The sequence below is a fragment of the Ambystoma mexicanum genome, chromosome 4q (assembly GCF_040938575.1).
Source record: "Ambystoma mexicanum isolate Mex_15411 chromosome 4q, UKY_AmexF1_1, whole genome shotgun sequence".
NCBI classification, from domain to species: domain Eukaryota; kingdom Metazoa; phylum Chordata; class Amphibia; order Caudata; family Ambystomatidae; genus Ambystoma; species Ambystoma mexicanum.
In genome coordinates, this window is record NC_090928.1 from 380167633 (window position 1) to 380192147 (window position 24515).

Here is a 24515-nt window from a genome sequence, read left to right on the forward strand (position 1 = left end):
TGAGGTTGTAACCCTGCAACATATTAGATCAAAACAACAAACCTTTTGTGTCCCTAAAAACAAACCTCTTCCTCAATGCCAAAGGAATACTACAAGGAATGGCAGAAATGTGGCCTTTTTTATACCATCTGTCTGTAATGAGATTGAATCCCACAACCCTCTTCTAAAAATACTAAAGCTTCTCTTAAAAGTATAAAATAAGTGGGAAAACCTTATTTCAGTAAAGTCAACTGCATGTCCCTGAATCCCACAGGGACTGAGACGAAGAAGAGGGCTGAGGAGGCATGTAAAAGTGAAGGACAGGCAAGTAGGCCTAACAGCCTTTACCAGGGTCAGGCAATTAACATTAAGGCCCTGCACCAGAAATCAATTGACCCACCTGAGAGGCATAAAAGGCTGCAGAAAGGGTATCACTACATTTTATCCCCACCAAAGATATTGCCGTATATATGGTTGTCTGGAACGGCCGTAGGCGATATTTTTGGGAGGGATAATTTGTTGGGGTTTTGGGAGCAGGGGTTGCAGGGGTGTCCCCCGCTCCTTTAAAAATAGTGTGGGAGCAGCATGGGTGTCCCCCGCAGGTTCCATGCCTTAATATCACTGCATAAATATGGCAATATTTTTGTATGGCAATATTTTTGCGGAGATGCACTTAGAACCGCAGCAAGGAGGAGGACAAAAAGCAGGAAATGTAGCTGGAGCAGGAACTGGAAGGCTGGCAGAAGTAGCAGATGGAGAATAGCACAAGGCTGGCAGTTCATGAGGAAGTGTGATCACTTAAGGGACGCCGGGACCAGAGCAGAGCAGATTTCACCTGCAGGGTCTGGGTTGGTCCAGTGTTCATAAACCCTACCTTGCTGTGGCAGGACTGAGAGAGACCTGCTGAGATTAAAGGTCTTCCCAGGTGCGCCTAGTGGCTGTAATTGCAGAGCCGAGATTTGCTGTAACCCGAGGCCCGTGTGCAGAAGCAAGCCGAGGGACAGAGGAATGAAGGAGACTCCCTGTCTGTGGTCGAGGCCAGACCGGAGACACCCATGCTCCAGAGGAGTGTGGGTCCCAAGAGTGCCTAAAGTAGTAGTAGAAGGAGGAGAAGTCAGAAAGTGGAAACAGCCCGCAACAACAGTATACCTGGAGCCGGTGAGAGAAGCTCTGTGATCAGGTTCACTGAAAAACCCTTGCCAGTAACTTTTACCAGCTCAATTGTAACTTGCGCAAGAATGGGAGCAAGTAAAAGTTGTTCGTAGCTGTGAAAAGTCCTAATGACAATGGAAATGTATCCCACGCACATTTAATGCAAGTCTGAGTGCTCGCGTAAAACGAAAAGCTTTCCATTTCCCATTGTTGAACTGTATAACTTTACTGGAGTGGTCGTGTGTCTCCAGTAAGGAGGGGAACGCTTTTGCTAAATCACTAGGAAAGTTTAAACTGACTTTCATAAACTGTTACAAGGACTATTACAACAAAGAGAGGTCGCGTGTGGACAGGACGGTTGTGATTCCTGATTAGAGTCCAGTATCACTCCTTGCTAAATGAAAGGGAATGCAAGTCCTTACAGTTCTTTAAAGTTGAAAATCATCAGTGGTCGCGTGTACCTAAATCTGTTTCTCTGATGAAGCTTGAACCTTATAACATCCAGAACAAGTATTCCATACAAGTAGTTGTTGCTGGATTAAAGAGAACACGCATTACCCAAGCCAGTAGGCAAATCCTTTCTATAGTGAAAAGCTGGAAGAGTGGCAATACTGCTTCCGAGTAGCTACTGGAACCAAGAAGGTGTGAATAAAGCTGGGGAAGGGAGCTAGGTGGTTGTAAGAAGATTAAGTCAAAATTCTGTAGTCTGTAATGCTGAGACTGTTGAGGTTGAGCGAGAAGCAGCCTGGAAGCAAAGACAGATTATATTGGCGGCAAAGAGGCTGCCATTTTCTTATAACATAGCAAAGAAGAGTGCCTTACCTACCTGTGGAGGCTGAAGTGTCTTGTCGTTAATCATTAAGTACCAAGCAAGCAGAACTATAAGACAGGTGGTTGTCTATAATGCTGCCAGTGAATGTTGTATTAAAGGTGGTTGGAGCAATGGCATACTGTGGAGCAAAGGAGCCTGCCTCCACACTAACAGTAGTAGAGGGGACTTGTAAAGAGGAAAGCAACACCCTAAGAAACATCTTGACAAATTAGACCAAAGACACTAAAGAGGTTATATACACATGGACAGTTGTTGAAACAAAAGTAGTCCTTTTTATCTTTGAACTGTGGCAATGCCATCCTGGAAAGAGGATATCCAGGATTACCATTGGTGCTGTTATCGTTGCTGGAATTGGAAGGGGAACCTATCTACAGAAAGCTAAGGAAATGTTACCAATGGATTTTTGTTTGGGTGAACGTTTGTTTCTTTTGGATCTCTAAAGAACTGATTCAAGACTTTTCTTTATGAACGCTTAGAGAGATTGACTTTGGACAATCCTGGGAAAGGGATCTTTCCAGGACAGGTGAAGGTCATCCAAATCACTGGTTGTTTGGTAATCACTTATTTATGTTGATCATGATTTACTTCTAATGTTTTGTTGTTTAGTGTGAGGGCCAGGTTTGTGTATGCTAGGAGAAATCCCATTAGAACTTAGACTAGGTAAGGAACTCCCTGGTAGAGTAGATTTAGTATGGGTTTATTTGCACTTTTTGTTATTAATAAAACGTCTAACACTGAGAAAACTACAAGCAGTTGTCCGCCTCGTATTACTGACCCCTCACACTACCTAATAAAGCAAATTAATTTTGGTATGGCGATTCAAATATTATATGTTGCCTTTTTTTCTTTTCCACAGGAGAGGCTTAAACTTCTCTATGATGCTAGGACTGAAACACTGGAAGCGCAAACCATTTCACTGAGGTAAGAAAACCAGCTGTTAGTTTTGGCAATTAATATAATCAAATACAGCATTATCAAACCTTCACCCCATCGACCCATTGATGTAACACCCCTTTTTAAAACATATCAGAAGGTGACTGGCCTTCAAAATCCAAATTGCCTATTATATAAAAAAAACTGTGCTCAAAGACAATGTTTTCTCGAAGATGGGACCACCAGATAAGGGGAAACTGTGAACTAGCGTGGTGGGGGTCAGGGCAAAGCAACATACACGTGTTCACGCCATACCATAACTAGTACTAATGAAATTTAGTCACACAAATTCCCTCCACAAAAAACATAGAATTCTCTTTCGGGGGTTACGTCCTACCAAGCTTGCCTCCCAATAAAGCACCCACCCACCAAGCTAGTTCAGGCTCAGGATACACCATTAATTGTTGTATACTCCTTCTAAATTCTGTGCTTCCACTGCTGAAAAAGAAAAGTTCTACCCCTATTTTAAGCTTCACAGGTACCACATCGAAGCTATTTCACCTCAACCCACCAGTGATTTCACAAATCGTTTTGTCTATTAGCATTAATTTGAGATATTTGTTCAAGAACATGAACCCTCAAAAGTAATATCATGTACCTCACTCAGACTGTACAAAACGACGTTTGGCTACACATTTGACATTCACCATAGAGAATCATGAGGGGTGTGGGTAAGTTGGACTAGTCACATGATTTGTTAGTAAGAAACAACAGACTTAAATATACCTAAACTCATAAGATTGATGAAAATCTTGTTTAGTGATGACATGTGGGAAATGCGACAATTGTATTTTTAAAAACTTTATAATTATTTTGCGGTACAGTAGACAAAGTGCCTGTTCAAATGCCATATTTACCAGTTAATAAGATCATATATCCCATCATAGTATGTAAGATAATACATTTCAGTTAACCTTACTATTATAAATTACCCGCTGCTTTGTTAGTGGCCAAAGGAGGAGAACTCATAAAAACTAGAGACGAAGACAGCACAAACCATGCATATACAGAATACATTAAATCAATGCATTGCAGCAGTGTTGGCTTAATAATCATCAGGGGCAAACCAGTGCACAAACTCTCTGTAATGGGAGGAGGGGCCAAGATGGCGGATGAGCTGGTTGCACTCCCGTGAGGCTCCTAAGCGGTGCTGCTCCTGAGAGGGAGTCCTCCTGTAGCGAGGTGCAGCGGATGGATGTGAATAAGCTCTGCTTCATATGAGGACACCAATGCACCGCTTCTCCAGTCATGTACCTGAACGCTGGCTGAGAAAGAGCAGAGAGCCGTGTAGAGGAGGAGCCAAGTAGCCCCACCTCAACCGACCCACCCCTTTTACCTGTATGCTGGAAACCAGAGTATGTGACATACACAGAACAGTTGAATCGACAAAGAGCAGAGTATGGACTCAATCCAGTACCAGTGAAAGTGCCAGTATCTAAGAGAATCTGGGAACCAGGGTACCCATTGAGAAAACCATATCTGTTCACAAAGAAATATGATGGCCATTTGAATGAAATCCCTGAAGAAGCAGAGCCAATACGTGGTAAGGAGGAATGGTAACACTACTAATCATCGCCAATATATGACGCATAGAGCTGAAGATGACGTACAGAGAAGAGATGCAGTAACCAGACAATGCAGATATTCTATAAGGCATCAAGAAAGTGATGAGGATAAGTGACATCTTGGGATCAAGGTGAAGAAGCTTATGCCACAGAAACAGGTGAAGATATCAAGTTATTTTACACGTGTACAGACGCAAAATAAACGCAAGCTGCAAAGTAATCATGAAAGCTAGCTTTAAGCTTATAGTGAAATAGATTGCGGCAAGCGCCAACGTATACATATATAGGAATGAGAGAACTATGGATGTTATGTATTATAGAAGGTTGGATAGTAGCAAAACTGCCTCATTTCAGTGTGTCGCAGTTAAGTTGAATTACAAGTGTATTTCAGAAGGCGAGGCTGGACAAGCCAAGAAACCATGGTCTTGTCAAACTGGAGTGAACTGACATTTGCTACAAAGTTTGCTACAAACAAGACTCCTGTTCAGCAGGCATGAACATAACAAGGAAAACATCAGAGGCTTTTAAAAAAATATTAAATGCACGAAAAAGCTCGATTCCATGGTCTCCAGTCACATAGATGCATGAAGTTGTAGGAACGAGGTGGTGAGATCTACGCACAAAGGCAGACTGTGCTTCTCACTCCCTAAATTTCCCAGAGCTAAGAACACTCTCAAGGACGAGCTTCAAAGGCCTAATTGACAGTAGACCACTGAGGTGATTATAGATTGATATGCTAATTGGTGGGAAGCTAAAGTGAAGGCAACCTCACCAGCACCTGGATGGCCAGCCTGCAAGCTGCTAACGTAAGTGGAAAAGTACTGAAGGAGGATAGAGTGCCAACCAATTGTAGAGCACCTGCGTATTTAGAGGTCCCATAGTGTGTAAACCAATGGGACATTGTGTATTTAGTGACGTTCATAGTGGTCATTTTTAAGGGAGGGCAAGTAACCAATCACATAGTTACACTTTTTAGACTAGTATGGATCATATACTTAGATATTCACTCAGAGCCAATCACTCATGCTTATAAGTTAGTTTGCCACGTAGGATGACGTTAGTACACACGTAGGTTAAACATCATTGATGATGAATATTGCTTAAAAAAGTTTAGTTTTTTCTTACATGCATTGAGTAAGAAGATTGAGCGATTGCGTTGATGTTCGTTATGCTCCCTGTTTTAGAAAATTGATATTAAAACAGACTTCCTTTTGTCAACTTCCTGAATCAGCTTTTTTATTGATGTATGAGTAAAGTCTGCATCCCCATCCATCTCCAGGGTAATTGCTACTCATCAAAGGGGCACGACTATCCAGTTCACTTGGTAGCAGAGAGAGGATGGTTCAGAGCCATCGATCTAAGTAAACTTTAGAGTTTCAGCAATATCGGACGGCCTTTGCCATTCGGCTGAAAGGACGTGAAGCTCCCCGTAGATGGTGGTTAGTGTAATTTTAAAAAGTTTTGCAAGACCAGGTATGACGGGTCCCCTAGTTTCCATAGAATCCCCTCCCACTTCTATGTGAAGAGGATCTATCGGAAGGTTGAAGAGGTGGATAAAAAAGGCGGACGATCCCGAGAGTCTGAAGACAAAAATTATATCAGTGAGTAAAAAATTGAGTGAGTTGATTAAAGCATGGGTGATGAGTGAAGAAATAAAGTGAAGTAACGGAGGGTTGCGGGATAAAATATAACGCGAGAGTAAGAGTGTAATATGTATGGGGAATGAGATATTGACTCGAGTGTGGCTGAGCAATATATAATCGTGAGAGAGGCCACGATAAGAGAATACGCCCTGGCATGTGTTTTTCACAAACCTAACAGAAGAAATTTGAACCCAGTGTCCCATAGCGGAACACGTAGACAACAAATCTGATAAAAGGCGAATCTAAAGGGGTAATTTACACTTCGTACGAAGTATTTTAGAGGGCAAGACAAGTCTTAGAGAAAAGATCATAAGAGATTTATGTAACCGGTTGAGTTTGTCTGTTTGTTTTATGTGGTTTATGAAACGATTGTCATATGTGGAAAAAATGTATTGATTGGTTAGTAATGACCCTGATGGTTGTTTTTTAGCAAGATTACATTAAAAATGTTGTTTAGCGGGATTGGAGCTTGCGACGATTGGTGCTTGCTCATATTGTATTATTTTTATGAAACTTACCTTTTTAAATCTGTGATTAAAAATAAACGAATGTCAAACAGTTCAAGAATAGACGAATTGAGAATGGAGGATATTACTCCACTTGTGCATCTCTGCAAGCAGTTGCCGAAACATGCACCCAAGCTTAGACAGTACAGGGTAGAATGGGTTAAATGAACCGCGGATAAAATGTTTTTGCCGTGGCCTCAAGGAGGGTCACCTATCGAAGGCAGTCCTGCAGCATATGATGACATATTTGTATGCAGCATATACAGGAAAAAAGCTAGACAAGAGATTAGCAAGCCTAGAGCTTTGGAAGATCTACCAAGAGGAGCAAGATGAAGTGCCTCCTAGAGATTGGATACTTAATGTATGCAAAGAGGGGGTGAGGAGCTCTCTGCTCCCCCCGTCCCAACCGAAATAGGAGACGAGAGCAAGAAAGACGATGGGTTATATCCATTGAGGGAGCTTAAGACAGCGGCAGGATATCGCAACCTGGTTTATGAGTCACCTACGCAAAGTAGTAATGAGGGTCCAGAGAAAAATACTGAGAGCGATGTAATCTCCAAGGTCCCGAGGGACAAGGAGAGATGCGATAAGGAGAGACGCGATCGAGCAAGCGTATCTCTAGATATGGGTTGAGAAATAAAAAGATGGAAAGGAGAAAGAGACAAGGCTACTCACTGTGCTATCTGCCGGTCAGATAGCACAGTGAGTAGAGCACTCGCTTTGACATCGGTGCAGAGCATGCTAACACAGGTTCGAATCCCGGTAGTGCCAAACTCAGCCTTTCATCCTTCCGAGGTCGATAATTGAGCACCACACACCGTGGGAAATAAGCAGCACTCAGATAGCTGAGGGTTCGTAGCGCTATATAAATGCAAAAACAAACAAACAAGCTGAGGAGATAGCGCTTTTACAGAACGAATGGATGGCTGGTCAGATTTTACTTGTAACACAACGGGAAGATCAAGACAAGCAAGATAAAAAAGATAAGGAAAGAGAGGAACAAATGAAAGACAAAGGAACAAAAAGGAAGGATGGGCAAAGACTAGAGCAGTTATACCAAGAAGAGCAGTCAAGAAAACAAAAGAGAGCAGAAGAGCAAAGAAAATGTGATAACAGACAGAGAGCGATCGATGAGCAGGAAAGGTTAGAGTGAAAAAGAATAGGAACAGAATTTAAGGGATAAAAGAATACAGAGACGAAAGGATGAGGAGATACGTAGGGCAAATGAGAGAAGGGATATGAAGAAAAAAGAAGACAGAGTTAGAGGGGAAGCAAGGAAACTAAGAGAATTTGATATGGAACGTAAAAGAAGGCAGAGAGCATGCGATCTTGATTGCCTGGAAAAGGAGATGAGAGATCCTGAGCCAGAAGTAGCAGGAGAGGACATAGAGGAATTCTTCCCAGAATGCGAGACATTACCAGGCCCGTCTAGAGTAAATCTAGAGGACGAGTTTGACTCTAGGAGCATTGGGGAGGAGATCGATAAAGTATATCATGACATGAAAGCTCACAAAGAGTCAAAGGGGAAGGGAAAAAATTATCGACTTTAGAGTACACAACTGTACGATCTAGAGGGAGCCTCATGTAGTACAAGGCATAAAGAGCTCTCTCTAGATAGACTGACTCTAAATAGAGATGACGAAGAGAAAAGTTGCACGAGTTGGGCACAAGAAATGTCAGACGAAGACAGACACTTTCCATGGGGAAGAAAGAGGGAACATAGGTGGTCCTGAGGGATGTTTTTCAATGGAGAAAGAAGTCAGATGGTCAGATTTAAACGCACCCATGTCTAGGACGTCAGACCCATTGACACAGTTAGATCGATCTAAAGGGCAACTCCATGGTGAGAGGGGGGAGTCGCCGCTTTATGTGAGCAGATTAAGATTGCTACCAGGAAGAAAGCGATGTGGCAATATTGTCCCTGCAGTGGACAAACAAATGATGAGAGATGAGAATTAGTTTGGGGCGTCAGTTTCCCTTGTTAAAGAAAGGATGGGTCAGACCACAGTATATACCGTGGCCCCAGATGGACAAGGATCATTTAAGGTGTAAACTTCTGAGTTTAACTTCTGGCGCTGAGAAATTGATACATGAATTAGAGAAAATTACAGGAGGAAACACGTTGGCTGTAGGGGACATTAAGGGTCCCTTAATCGCCATACTCGGTGAGAGTGCTGATGACGTGTTGACAAGGGCAGGATATGCTGGTGTGACTACAGTCAACACTGCTCATGATGGAGCACCATTCAATAACTGTAGGGCGGCGGTCTGGAAAGCGCTTGCAATACCTTATCCGGACACGTCCAACATGGGAGCTATAAGGACGAAAAAGATGCAGGACGGAGATGATCCTCTTGTTTACATTCAGAATTTTCAGGCGCCATGGAGCCTGGAGACACGCGAGGCTTGGGGAAAATCTATACCTGTGTTTTATCATATATTGTGCTAAGGGCTACCGGACCCTGTACAGATGCAGCTCAAGAAGTTAGTAGGTATAGAGCAAGGGTGCACAACTGATTTTGACAGAGGGCCGAAAGTACCTTACATGAGGGCTATAGTGGGCCGAAAAGTAAAAGTGGGCGGGGCGGTAGGCGGGACATGTCAGGAGGCTTTTTCAACCCCCAATTTGTATTAAACACATGGAAAAAGATATGTTTTTGAGGGGTAACGATTTTTATTGCATTTCAAACTTACATTTTGTACTACAGATTTCCCATTGCTATCATTTATTTCGATTTAGTTACTGTATATCGTCTGTTTAATTAAATTATATATATTTTATTGACCCTTGATTGGACATTCCGTTATTTTGGACTGCTATAGTTTGCTGTTTGGGTTACCCAAGAGGAGTATGGCCTTCGTTGAGTCAGGTTTCCTCAAAAAAGCAAAGGATGTACATCTCCTAACTGTGCCTGTTTTAGCTTTATTATTGAGTTCACTCTGGAGTGCAACACTATGCCCCATGGCTCCCATCCCCAACCAAACACTATGCCCCATGGTCCCCTCACCCCCAACCAAACACTATGCCCCATGGCTCCCATCCCCAACCAAACACTATGCCCCATGGCCCCCTCACCCCCAACCAAACACTATGCCCCATGGCCCCTTCACCCCCAACCAAACACTATGCCCCATTGGCCCCTCACCCCCAACCAAACACTATGCCCCATGGCCCTCACCCCAACCAAACACTATGCCCCATGGCCCTCACCCCCCAAGCAAACACTATGCCCCCTGTCCCTCACCCCCCAAGCAAACACCTATGCCCCCTGTCCCTCACCCCCAACCAAACACCTATGCCCCCTGTCCCTCACCCCCAACCAAACACTATGCCCCATGGCCCCCTCACCCCCAACCAAACACTATGCCCCATGGCCCCCTCACCCCCAACCAAACACTATGCCCCCTGTCCCTCACCGCCAACCAAACACTATGCCCCATGGCCCCCTCACCCCCAACCAAACACTATGCCCCATGGCCCCCTCACCCCCAACCAAACACTATGCCCCATGGCCCCCTCACCCCCAACCAAACACTATGCCCCCTGTCCCTCACCGCCAACCAAACACTATGCCCCATGGCCCCCTCACCCCCAACCAAACACTATGCCCCATGGCCCCCTCACCCCCCTAACCCCCAACCAAACACTATGCCCCATGGCTCCCACCTCCAACCAAACACTATGCCCCCTGTCCCTCATCCCCCAAGCAAACACTATGCCCCCTGTCTCTCACCGCCAACCAAACACTATGCCCCATGGCCCCCACCCCCAACCAAACACTATGCCCCCTGTCCCTCACCGCCAACCAAACACTATGCCCCATGGCTCCCAACCCCAAACAAACACTATGCCCCATGGCCCCCTCACCCCCACCCAAACACTATGCCCCATGGCTCCCACCCCACCCAAACACTATGCCCCATGGCTCCCAACCCCAAACAAACACTATGCCCCGTGGCCCCCTCACCCCCAACCAAACACTATGCCCCATGGCCCCCTCACCCGCAACCAAACACTATGCCCCCTGTCCCTCACCGCCAACCAAACACTATGCCCCATGGCCCCCTCACCCCCAAACACTATGCCCCATGGCTCCCAACCCCAAACAAACACTATGCCCCGTGGCCCCCTCACCCCCAACCAAACACTATGCCCCCTGTCCCTCACCCCCAACCAAACACTATGCCCCATGGCCCCCTCATCCCCAACCAAACACTATGCCCCCTGTCCCTCACCGCCAACCAAACACTATGCCACATGGCCCTCTCACCCCCAGCCAAACACTATGCCCCATGGCCCCCTCACCCCCCTAACCCCCAACCAAACACTATGCCCCATGGCCCCCTCACCCCCAACCAAACACTATAACCCAAACACACTCAAGCATGCACCCATACAGACCTGAACCCCCCACCCCCCAAATCAACAAACACACAAACATGCACCCATACAGACCCGAACCCCCACCCCCCAAATCAACACACACACATCATGCACCCATACAGACCCGAACCCCCCACCCCAACTCAGCACACACACACACACTCAAGCATGCACCCATACAGACCCGAACCCCCCACCCCCCAAATCAACACACACACAAACATGCACCCATACAGACCCGAACCCCCCACCCCCAACTCAGCACACACACACTCAAGCATGCACCCATACAGACCCGAACCCCCCACCCCACCAACTCAGCACACACACAAACATGCACCCATACAGACCCAAACCCCCCACCCCCCAAATCAGCAAACTCTCAAACAAGCACCCATACAGACCCGAACCCCCACCCCCCAACTCAGCACACACACACACACACTCAAGCATGCACCCATACAGACCCGAACCCCCCACCCCCCAACTCAGCACACACACAAACATGCACCCATACAGACCCGAACCCCCCACCCCCCCAACTCAGCAAACACACACATGCACCCATACAGACCCGAACCCCCCACCCCCCCAAATCAGCAAACTCTCAAACAAGCACCCATACAGACACGAACCTCCACCCCCCAACTCAGCACACAAAAAACATTCAAATCAAAACATTCATACACATCCGACACCCCCCGACCCCCGCATCTCAACATACACACAAAATACATTCAAATACAAACATTCATACACATCCGACACATCCCCCCCACCCCCGCATCTCAACATACACACAAAATACATTCAAACACAAACATTCATACACATCCGACACACCCCCCACCCCCGCATCTCAACATACACTCAAATTACATTCAAATACAAACATTCATACACATCCGACACACCCCCCATCCCCGCATCTCAACATACTCAAAATACATTCAAACACAAACATTCATACACATCCGACACCCCCCCCACCCCCGCATCTCAACATACACTCAAAATACATTCAAACACAAACATTCATACACATCCGACACACCCCCTCACCTCAACATATACACAAAATACATTCAAACACAAACATTCATACACATCCGACACACCCCCGCATCTCAACATACACTCAAAATACATTCAAACACAAACATTCATACACATCCGACACACCCCCTCACCCCCGCATCTCAACATACACTCAAATACATTCAAACACAAACATTCATACACATCCGACACACCCCCCCACCCCTGCATCTCAACATACACTCAAAATACATTCAAACACAAACATTCATACACACAAACATAAAGCAAAACAAACCCGACACACAAACACAAACAGACCACTTACCGGAGACGTGCTGGAAGGCAGGCAGGCAGGTAAACTGGAAGTCGCTGGAATCGCACTACGGCTGGCATGGTCCAAGGCTGAAATGCCTTCCGGCATCAAGCCTTATGGGCCACGCCAGCCGTAATGCTGGCCCTCCATTGGTGCAGCACACACGCATTACGTGGCTCGTAGGAGCGACGTGATGCGTGTGTGTGCTGAGCCAATGAGGGCCAGTGTTTTCACCGGCCCGGAAGACAACAAAGACTTTCCTAATGGAGGGCGGCCGCGGGCCGCCCTCCATTAGGAAAGTCTTTGTGCCTCGCGGGCCGGTCAAAAGGGCATGGCGGGCCGCAACTGGCCCGCGGGCCGTATGTTGTGCACCCATGATCTAGGGAATCCTTTTACAGGTAACGGGATGAGGCTGTACCCGCAATAGGACATCTCACTTGGAGACTTGATGTGTTCAGTACTATCTGTGACGCCGCATCCTCACGAGGAACCAAGGGTAGATGTCAATATAGGAGGCAAAAGTTTTTTATTTTTAGGAGACACGGGTGCAACGCACTCATGTATACGAGAGGGAAAGTTTTTAATGTCTGGCACTGCCATGAATACTCGAGGCTTTTCAGGAGCTACAAGCAGAGTTCCTTTCGCAGAGTTCCTTTCACTGAAGAACTACAGCCTCTATAGGAGAATGCAACATGAAGGTGCCTTTGCTATATTCGAGGCAGACACCTGTCAATATATTGGGACGAGATTTGATGACGAAGTTGAATATGACAATCTCATTCACCGATGAGGGCATAGTATTTTTGACACCAGGAATGCGCTATTTAAACACGTGCAAAATTATTATGGCATTTTCAGGACAAGTAGCCATGAGCGCAGTACCTTTAGAACCAGAGGGTTTTCATTATGGAGTACGCATTTTATTGACAAATCTGCCAGGCCTAGTGTACAGAGCAATGAGAATGCCTGACAAATTTTTGTTAAGGCCAAAGATACCTATGCGTGAAGAGGAAGGACATGTTTTTCCCTTAAAGTTGCAAGCAGCCATGGTGTGAGGTGATATAGCTTTGCTTGATGGGGATGATGACAAAGGCAGTCGATGGTGTGCAGTAAATAGGTTACAGATTGACTGACGTTGCTGATGAAGATATGTTTGGAGATCATCCAACTGATGGCGAAGTAATATTTGAAATGTGCATCACTAATTGTGTAAAAGCAATCAAACGAAAGGTGCTTCAGAAAACAACAATAGCACAAAAATGTCCTGAGTATTTTGATGAAAACATGGCAAAGGTGCGAGCTTCATTATGGACTACAGGTCCCTATGATGCAGGCCTGTTGAAGCGCATCAGAGAAGTGAAGATTAAATTGAAACCAGGAGCAATTTTACCTCGAGCTTGACAGTATTCCATGTCTCGAGAGGCAGATGAAGGTATTTTTAAGACGATTTCCGCCATGATGGATCAGGGTATCTTAGTGACGTCAGAGTCACTGTGTAATACTGCTGTATCTATCAAAAAATCTAAGGGGGGTCTTGGAGACTAATTCAAGATTTAAGGTCGATAAACCAGATTGCAGAGGCCAAGTTCCCTCTAGTTGCCAACCCGTCTACGATTCTATGTAATAGATCTGTTGGAGCACGATATTTCACTGTGATTGATTTGAAAAATGCGTTTTTGTCAATCCCATTGCACAAAGACTCACAGGATCTGACGTCATTTACATTCAGACAAACATGTCTGAAAAGCACTCGTTTGCCACAGGGGTATTGTGAGGGTAGTGTGAGTCCCATCGATTTTTCAATGGAGTCCTGCAGATGGACTTGAGCAATATTGATTTAGAAAGCGTTGTCCTGCAATATGTGGACACCATCTTGGTTTGCAGCACGTCAGGGGAAGAAGGCAGAGGCGATTCTGTACAGCTGATGATTATACTTGCTGACAAAGGGTATAAGGTTGACAAAGAGAAGTTACAGTATTGTCAGCAAGAAATGTTGTACATTGGCCAATTGATTTCACATGAAGAAAAGAAGGTTACTCCTGAGAGAGCTGAGGCTAGTTTGAAAACTGCAAAACCACACATGCTAAAGCACATGCAGAGATTTTTGGGATTATGTAATTATGTCAGAGCATGGGTCTTCAACTAGAGCTCGTACATAAGGCCTTTATTGGAGGCCTTAATGAAAGCACAGGCAACACAGGAAAAATTGTGTGGACTGAGAAAATGGAAGAAGTGTTTGAAGAGCTGAAAAAAGCAATTTGCACAGCTCCAGTTTTAGGGATTCCTAATTATGCTGAGGAATTATTTTTATTCTCGCATACAGATGGCACTGTTATGACAGCAGTCCTTACGCAGAGAGCCACATTGGGGTACAAGCCCCATGCATATTACAGTGGGATTCTAGACCCAGTAATGAGAGGTCATTTCCCGTGTGAACAATTGATGGCGGCCGTCGCGTTCACCATGGAGAAAGCTGCAAGCATAGTGATGGGATGCTCCATGACGTTATTTGTAGAGCACACACTATTTGCCATTCTAGAAAAACCAAAAGAAACATTGACTTCTCAAAGGGCTTCTGCCTATGAGGTAGTCATATCGAATTCAGCGATCGAAATAGTTTGCTGCAGAGTGGTGAATCCTGCCATGTTTGTAGTTGAACCACTGGCAGAGGACGAGCATACGCATGATTGTTTGAATTATGAAGAAGAGTTCTAAGACAAATCCCTAGGACAAAAGAAAATGCCTTGTTAAGTGGAGAAATTGTTTTTATTGACGGTTCAAAAATCGATAAAAATGGGGAGTTTCAGACAGTGGTAAGTGCACAACTCCCATCTCACTATTCTGCACAGGCTGCCGAACTAGTGGCGCTGATTGTCACGCTCGAGAATCATACAGACCAGGAAGTAACAGTGTACAGCGACTCCGCCTATGTGACATCAACGGTGAACGCAGGATAAGCGCATTGGAAAAGGAGGGGCTACCTCCGAGCGTGTGGCATGCCAGTACAGCACACTGCCTTATTGGACAGGCTCATTAAGGCACTACAACTCCCAGTAGCCATCGCAGTCGTTAAATGCGCAGCTCACACTAAAAGGGCAGATTTTATGTCACACGGAAACCAAGCAGCAGACGATGAGACAAAACTCGCTGCATGTTGAGAAAACCTAATGACTTTTGAAACACCTGATGTAAAAAATAAAAATGTTGTGTTGATGAATGTCGTTGAAAAATATAGTGATCTATCCTAAACGCAGTTTATGGAGGTTCAGGGGGAAGCACCTCAAAATGAGAAAGATTTGTGGACACGGAGAGGGTGTTCTTTAAACCCCTCTGAAGCATTGTGGTGACAAGACCGCACTGGTAAACCAGTGATGCCTGTAGCTTTATTGAGGGTGGTGCTGGAACAGCTACACTACCCTCTGCACACAACTAGGGAGAAGCTTGCAGCAACGATTGCTGAAGATTGGTTTGTACCAAACCTGTTAGAGCATGTTGCATTTTTTATGACAAATTGTTGTTGTGTGTCCCTTTTCGAGGTGGATTGAAGTAGGTCTCGGTACACACCCATATTCCACCTGTGCAGCTAAATTTTTAGTGCGGGAAGTGTTTCCCAGATGGGGCGTTTGTGAAGTCATGAGGTCAGATAATGGCCCGCATTTTGTAAATCAGACATTTGAGCAGATAAGCTTGTTGCGTGGTATAAAGCACAAGTTTTCTTTGGCTTATCATCCACAAGGAAATGGGATCTGTGAGAGGCTCAACGGCCTGCTAAAAGAAAGAATAGTTAAATTGAAGCTTACCTTGAAGAAAGGGTGGTTGCATTGCCGACCACTATCATTATATGCTTTAAGGAACCAACCAGGTTCTGACCACCATCTCACACCTCACGAAATAGTGACTGGGAGGAAAATAACACCCCTAATGCTTGCATGCAGGGTTAGAAGTGATGCTCAGTCAACTGCCGATTTGTTTGGAGTGGAAATGCGTGACTATTTGAACTGTATGTCTTCCAGTATTTCTGTCATTTCAGGACAGTTGCAGCGACAATGGTGCAGGGCAGTACAGAACACAGAAGGAGATGCTTCAACAAATGAATCTCAAGAATTTCGTCTTCCCCAACTATTCACCGGAGATGCAGTCTTAATCCACAACCACACAAGGAAAAAGTGGGACGAACCCCGTTTCCACGGTCCGTTCATTGTGGAAGATGTCACGCCGTCTGCTGTAAAAGTGCTAGGCAGGCGTGCTTGGATTTTCCTTGGGGACGTTAAAATCTTTGCTGGAGAAACTCCTTTGCCCGCACCCCTACTAGAAGAAAGTACAAGCATCGGAAAAGAACCACATCACGTGCAGACGAGATCCATGACTCACTGGACTGGACTGTGGCTTGGTTTGGGACACTCTTGTAGCCATCTCTGAAAGGGTTATGGGAAGCTGATACAAACACTTTGTGCTCGTCATTTCAGGGGGAAAGAAAAATCGTCTGTTCTTAAAGCCACAGCAGCTTGTTAAAAACTTTGGACTGAGGAATGTTTGAGCCTTGATAAGAAGAGGAATATGCCATATTTTGATCAAGGATTCGACAATTGGAAGAGAGTGCAGTATCCCGACTCTTTTCCCACTGAGTTTGTGTTCGGATTTGCCCATGGTGTTATCCAATGACAACGTTTCTAGGATCATATTTGAAGTTTTTCTCCATGTTCTGTGCTCTTATCCGGCTGTTGTGGGGAGAACTTCTAATAGTTGTATTTTCTTGCAAGATCCTAAGAATGGTCCTATTGTAAGGAGACTACTCGCAGCAATCATCGAGCAAGGTTTGCAGCTACCTGAGTACACTGGGGTAGCACAAATGCCCCTATCAACTGATGCTGCACACAGACTTGTCTGCAGGGGTTTCTTTTGTCTAATTGAAGAGTACCTGCATTTTGTTAGCAGACACACTGATGTGCTCACGTTTCTAAGGGATCCTAGAAACACTGCAAATTTGAATTTGATCTTGGAAGGTATTATAATCGAAGTGAGCTTATACTCTGAGTGAACCCACAGGACGGTGGTGTGAAACTTTCTATCAAGGGACAGATCGAGAGGTCGCTGATAAAAAATACTCTTGGTTCATGCTGGAAGAAGTTCATCATGTCACCTGGGCTAATACAAATTTGAGGAGTTTACTAGGAACTAGTGTGTCATTGAACTCGTTTAGACATACTGAGAGCGGTTTAACTTCTTGTTGGAGAGACATCTACATTTCATTTGGTTAAAAACTGGTTCCAGAAAGAGATCGAGAGTTGTTCTTATCATCCGGTACAGACAGTGGATCGAGAACGAAATTGCCAAGTCAAGACAGCAGCTTCCAGAAGTAGTACATAATGCTGATGTATTAAAGATTACTTTTTCCTTTCTTAGGCAATAAAGATGGGCAAGCACCAACAGTAATTTCGTAATACCTGATGCAGAGAGAAATCCAAGTTGTCCACGAAATAGATGCTGCAAGTCAACATATCTCTGTATCATTTATGGTTGCATTTTGTTCGTAATCATACTGATTTCACTCACAGTTCAAACGTCATACTATTTTGATGTACATGGAGCTAAGACTCCAGTGAATCTTCCTGAACATGAGGAAGGAGCAATTGTGGCAGCTACTAGTAGTCATTCCTATTCCAAAGAAAGACAACAAATTACCTGAGTCTGAGATAAGTGTCATTAGCAATCATTCACATGCAAGAAAGGTTGTAGAAATTTAGTTTGGACACACAAAGCAGGCTTTGCAAGATAGGCAAGACAAAAGGTTGTTAGACGATGTGCCTATGCAAGTAATGCATGCACACACACTTGGTCCTGTGATAAGTGACCCAAAGATAATCCCCAAAAGAAAGACACACATGGAGATTTTGCGAGACATTTTCATGCCTAAATGGGCTGCTGAGCAGATAAGACATTCTGAACTTTCTCCGACTCAAGGGGCACACGTAGGTGAACCCCGTCCATTGATAGATGTGCCTATGATTTATCCAGAAAGAAGTTATGCTGGTACACTTCATGACATGATTACAGAAGATCATATGAGGAGAATGAGAACTAAAAGGAACACTCAACAGATGATCTTGAACTGAATGATTACTTGAACAGTACAGCTCACCTAGAAAATAACATTTGGTATCAACACATGAAAGAAGTGGGAAGAAGGACCTCGAATGAGGAATGCTTTGTGTATGCACTCCTGCCATATAGTATGGGGAAGTCTAAAATCTTCATAGCTATCGAAATAGATGTTCAGACAGCTCATTGTCTTTCACACGTAGCACTTAGCAAAACCAAAGGCCAGTTCATGGGATGAGAAATGGGATCCACATGAAGATGACTATGAACAGGATACCAAGACAAGAAACAGAGCGCATACTAAAAATCATGTGATCAGATATGAGAAAGCTGGAGTAAAAGGAGCTGGAATCAGATGGGAGGTGAACAAAAAATTGGAGGTTGCAGGAAAATCTGCAGAGGACACTCGAAGATGGGAGAACAGAGGACAAACGCAGATCTGGGGATCTGTGTTATCACCAGATGGATGGGAAGGAGGAGTGGTAATCTGTAGAGCCTGGGTGATCATTGGATATTATAAATCGGTCTTGAAAGTTCAAAATTGTGCTTCAAAAACAATGGCACAAGAAAAGTTGAAGAAAGTAAGAAATGTGCTTGAATCTTTGATGTTCCAGGAATGGTATATGGTACAGCAGTAATCGTGGATCATTTTTGGGCTTGTGGATCCCAAGGAATGGGGCGGAATATGCACCTTGGTGAATGTCCATGTTCCAGCATTGTTGATTCCAAAAAGTGATTTGCACCTCAACAATTTGTTATGATTGGTACCCCTGATGACCCTTCACTTCACTGCCTCTGGGGTAAAGCAGTACTGCAGCATTCAAACATGGCCCTACGGGCCCCAAAAGACTGGAGGAAGAACACCTGGTCTCAGTCCTCGCGCCTTTGGCGCCAGGCTCATGACAGTAATAGGCCAGGTATCAGGAACACTACCAGAATCCAACATGGAGGCCTACCCTACAGCCTTGTTCCCCAACTGGACCAAGCAGCCTGGTGTTTTGGGTGTGGTCGGGTCTTTGGGTGCAGCTGGCTATATAAGCCACGCCCTGGCCGAAATACACGCTTCCTCTTATTCTGCATCTCTGCAGCATAACGCTCACCGTGTCCGGCTCTGCTTACGTGATCTGCAGTCCCGGATCCAACTGCTGATTCATCTGGAAGAGAAAACGGTTCAAGAAGACGAATACCAGCGCTTACCTGCAAGTTAACTAAAGGATCTCGAACACCACCCAGGCGGTCCACTCAATCTCCACTCCGAGAGCCCACCGCAACCTGTAACGACGGAACAAGAGAAAACATAGAGACAGCAGGTTAGCATTGTGCACTTTCACCACCGCCCAACGCTAGCACTCGCATATTGGAATTTACCTGTCAATTTGCCAGTCTCTATGTTCTGGGTTCTGCAACCATCCATCTCTGGGCTAAGGCGGCCCGCAACCCGCTAAAGGAAGGACGAACACGGAGAGAAAGGGCATCTCACCTTAAGAAGCTTAAGGTAAACACTGGGAAAAGAACGCTAAGAGAAGAACAAACACCAAAAGGGAGAAAAGGAGAATAGAGACAGAGCATAACATAATTAAGGAATATACTCACCTTAAGACTGCAAAGCCCGAATTCGAGTCGCAGCAGGTCTGGACTCTATGCAAAGGCCCGTGGACCAGTGAAGCAACTAGGTCCATTTACCGCCTACATCCATAATGGCACCCCTGCAACAAAAGGAAGCAGGACGGAGAGTTCATCATTCATATATACAAGGTGAGAGCAAACCCTCAGGGAGGGAATTGTGAGCATGGGACGGTGGAGGTCGTACCTAGAACAATTCCTAACTGCTTCCCTCGCCCATCTTCGGAGCGGTTTCCCCCAAGATTGACCATTAACCAGAGTGACTCCAGGAGCAGTACATCCATGCCCAGCATCATTGGGCGCCCCGAGGAGACCAGCTGAGCGTAAGAGAACGCAAAGCCTTAGTCAATTCACTGCCTGGGCGTCATGGAGACATCGGACACTGACCAATTGGCCCAGTTATGAGGCGAATTAAGGGTTGAAGTGCACGCCGCCCGACAAGAAACCAATGCTCTCAGGAGGGAGCTGATAGTGAATAAGCACTGCACAGATGAGCTAGCCAGGCAATTACTGTAGGCGCAAGCCGGCCAAGCCCCATTACCTGGGGGCATTCCAACAGTCACGGCTCCGTCAGTTATCCCGGTGCAAGTAGTCCTTCCTGGGGCAGTTCCTTTGGTCCCACCTGAGAGTTTCACAAGGGACCCGAAACGGTTTGCGGTGTTCATGAACCAGTGCTGCCTTCAATTCCTTTGTAGACTAGGAGCATTTCCAAATGATTGGTCAAGAGTTGCCTTCGTGTTATCATACTTGGGTGGCAGTGCTGCAGACAGGTCAGTGCCACTGGTTAACCGTAATGACCACCCTACTGCGGGATTTCGGAGGATTTCAATGGGAAATGGGGAAACTGTTTGCCCGACATACCCAGGGCCAAGCCCTGGACAACGAACTTCTATCGCTTCGCCAAGGCAGTCAGGATTTGCTAACCTATATCGCTCCCTTCAGCAGACTCATCGTTGAAACTGGGGCCAGAAGAAAAGCAGATCACACTATTCCATCGGGGCCTGCGTGGGGAGTTGAAAGACGTTCTTGCCCAGGTAGTAGATCCCCCACCCCCCGAGCCTGTGCTGAGTTCATCGACTTGGTGGTACAGTTAGACCACAGGCTGCAGGACCGGAAAACTGATTGAGCCCGATTTGAGGGCCGCACTGTGTGCATACGCCCAAAGGAAAGCACCTCACGGCCACAGGAGATCCTTGCCAAGCCTATGCAAATCGTAGGGGTATGGAGTCCATTAACCAATACTGAAAGAGACAAACGAGGCAGCAGTAGTTATGCCTGTATTGTGGGAAACCAGGCCACTTTCTCTGGGAATATCCGGTGAAGCCACCACGGAGAACAGTAGGAGCTACAGACAGAGAAGACACCGAACGGGAGTCGGAAAACTCTCAAGCCTGGCAGTCGTAGGGTTCCATTTGTCGAGCGAAAAGAAGGAACCACAGACCTCTCACCTGACTGTGCCTGTGATCTTGATCAACCACCAACCGTCCAGGATGCATGCTGTTGAGGCATACGTAAACAGCGGAGCAGTTGGTAATTACATAGACCAGGATTTGGCAACTAGAATGGGTCTTCCCCTGCACCGAAAGAAGACATCAGAAAGAGTCACCACTGTCAACGGCACAGAAATATCTTCACGTCTTGTGACCACTGTACAGCAGAAGTGACCCTTTTATGTAAAGATGGTCATCGGGAAGCCGTTGTCTTAGATCTCATTAAGGCTCCTCAGTTTTAGGTGATCCTGGGGATACCGTGGTTGGAGACTCATAACCCCCATATAAACTGGCGTGCGAAGAGTCTAACCTTCTCCGATGATTGTGCTTGCACATGTTTTGAAGTGGAAACATCTCTGACCGAACAGAAAAGGGTGGTGGTATTGGGTCTAACAAATACATTACCAAGGGAATACCAAGACTACCAGGACATCTTTCAGAAGGAGGCAGCCAATACATTAACCCCCCATAGGCCTTAAGACTGCCAAATTGATCTCATACAGGGGGCGCAAATTCCGTGTAGCCGAATATATCCACTCACTGAGCCGGAGAACATCCACCTGAAGGCATACTTGGACCAATATTTGGCAAACTGTTTCATTCGTCCATCCAAATCCCCTGCAGTGTCGCCCCTCTTCTCCGTGCCCAAAAAGGAGGGGGAACTGAGGACCTGCATTGACTATCGGGCACTGAATCAGGTGACAGTAAAAAATCGATAATCCTTATTCAGGAATTATTAAACCAAGTCAAAGATGCCCAAATCTACACCAAACTGGACCTCAGGGGGGCATACGATCTTGTATGCGTGAAAAAGGGAGATGAATGGAAGACCGCCTTTTGTACCAAATACGGCCTGTATGAATACCAGGTGATGCCCTTTGGGCTTTGCAATGCCCCTGCAGCGTTCCAGTTTTTCATGAATGACATACTGCGCAAGCTAATCGACGTTTGCGCATTAGTCTACATCGATGACATTCTGGTGTACTCGGCTTCTAAGCAGGACCATGTTAGGCATGTCGGCGCCATCCTTGAGAAACTTTTGCAGCATAAATTTCTAAAACTCAAAAAATGCTCTTTCCACGTCACCGAAGTCGAGTTCTTAGGCTTCATTCTCACTCCCCGAGGCGTTCGGATGGACAGGCACAAGGTGGACGCCGTCCTCAATTGGCCATCGCCATTGTCAGTCAAAGGGGTTCAGAGCATGCTGGGCTTTGCAAACTTTTACTGCCGGTTTATTCCCGGATTTTCCCAGATCATTCACCCGATTACATCCTTGCTACGCAAAAACAAACGCTTTCAATGGACCGAAGAGGCAGAAAAGGCCTTTCAAGAACTCAAGGAAAAGTTTACCCCAGCCCCTGTACGACACCCTCGTCCGGATCTCCTGTATGTAGTCGAGACTGACGCTTCCGGCATGGCAATGGGGGCTGTTCTCTCGCAATAAGATCCCGAGACCGGCCAATTACACCCAGTTGCATTTTGGTCACGCAAGTTTTCGGCACCCGAAATCAACTATGCGATAACGGACAAGGAACTCCTAGCGATCAAAGCAGCATTCAAAGCGTGGCAACATTACCTTCTGGGTGCAAGACATACAATTACGGTGATCACAGACCACCGCAATTTACAATACCTCAAGTCAGCAAAAGCCCAGTCATCCCGTCGACTCCGGTGAGCCTTGTTTTTTGCCGAATACGACTATGTGATCACATACCGGCCCGGGGTTCGGAATGTAAAGGCTGATGCTCTGTTCCATCTTGGCATCGATGAAAACATGTATTCGAATCCAGATCCAGTAGCCATTATTCCTGGCGAAAGATTGTTAGGGCTCACAACAACTCTGTCCCTGAGCAATTTCCAAAAAGAAATCCAGTTGCAAATGAATGAGAAATCTCTACTGGAATTGGTCGCCAAAAGTGAACATCATACATCAGTAAACCAATTCCCCTACTTCCTGGGACGCCTGTACCTACCAAGCCAAAAGCACCAAGAACAAGTCATCTTCAGCTACCACGACTCCCTGGTCGAAGGACATCCAGGCATTGCAAAAACCTTGGCCAAGGTGAAAAGAAACTATTGATGGCCAACCTGGCGGAAGGACATAACCCAATTTGTGTTATCCTGCGGAATCTGTGCTCAAAACAAATCCCAGAAACAAACTCCTGCTGGCCTTCTACAGCCTCTGGAGATACCCCCCACTCCTTGGCATACACTTTCGCTCGACTTAATCAACGACTTGCCTCCCTGCAGTGCTTATAACACCATCTTGGACGTAGTGGACCTAGTCTCCAAGATGGCCCATTTCATCCCATTAAAGGGCCTACCAACCGCATCCACTTTGGCAAAGGTGTTCTTGGAACAAATTGTTCGGTTACATGGTTTCCCCTCCATCCTGATTTCAGACCGCGGCAGCCAATTCATCTCCAATTTTTGGAAAAAGAGTTGTAAAATCGTGCAGATTGACGTCTGACTGTCCACTAGTCACCATCCCCAAACAGACAGCCAAACTGACGGGACAAATCAAACACTTGAACAGTATCTAAGGTGCATGCTGCATAAAACCATGGGTAATTGGAAGGACGTTCTGTGGATTGCTGAGTATGCATATAATTCACTGCACACCAGTACCGGACAGAGTCTATTTTACATCATCTATGGACGACACCCACGTACCTCCAACCTGGATCCTCCCTTGGCTTTGGAAATGCCTGCAGTAAAAACCTTATACACAACCATCACGCAGGCCTTCAAGAGGGCATCAGAGCACCTAGTTCAAGCCAAAGAAAGACATAAACGGTTCTCAAATCAACACCATAGGAGAGCCCCGGTGTAGCAAGTCGGAGATGAAGTCTGGCTGGCCTCTCGACACGTACCCCTGAAAGGAGCTCAGACTTTTCACCCCAGGTATTTATGGCCGTACACCATTAAAGCCATCATCCACACTGTGGCTGTGAA

At 45.8% G+C, this 24515-nt stretch overlaps 1 protein-coding gene across 7 annotated transcripts in view; it reads left to right on the forward strand.

Annotated features, from left to right (window-relative positions):
• Positions 1-24515, forward strand: part of SDCCAG8 (SHH signaling and ciliogenesis regulator SDCCAG8) — a 2836880-nt gene that overhangs the window by 445934 nt on the left and 2366431 nt on the right. For all 7 annotated transcript variants that reach the window (XM_069607960.1, XM_069607958.1, XM_069607955.1 and 4 more), the window contains one exon: positions 2820-2884. In XM_069607960.1, coding sequence (XP_069464061.1) covers positions 2820-2884 — 65 coding nt within the window. The remainder of the gene's footprint in view (positions 1-2819; positions 2885-24515) is intronic.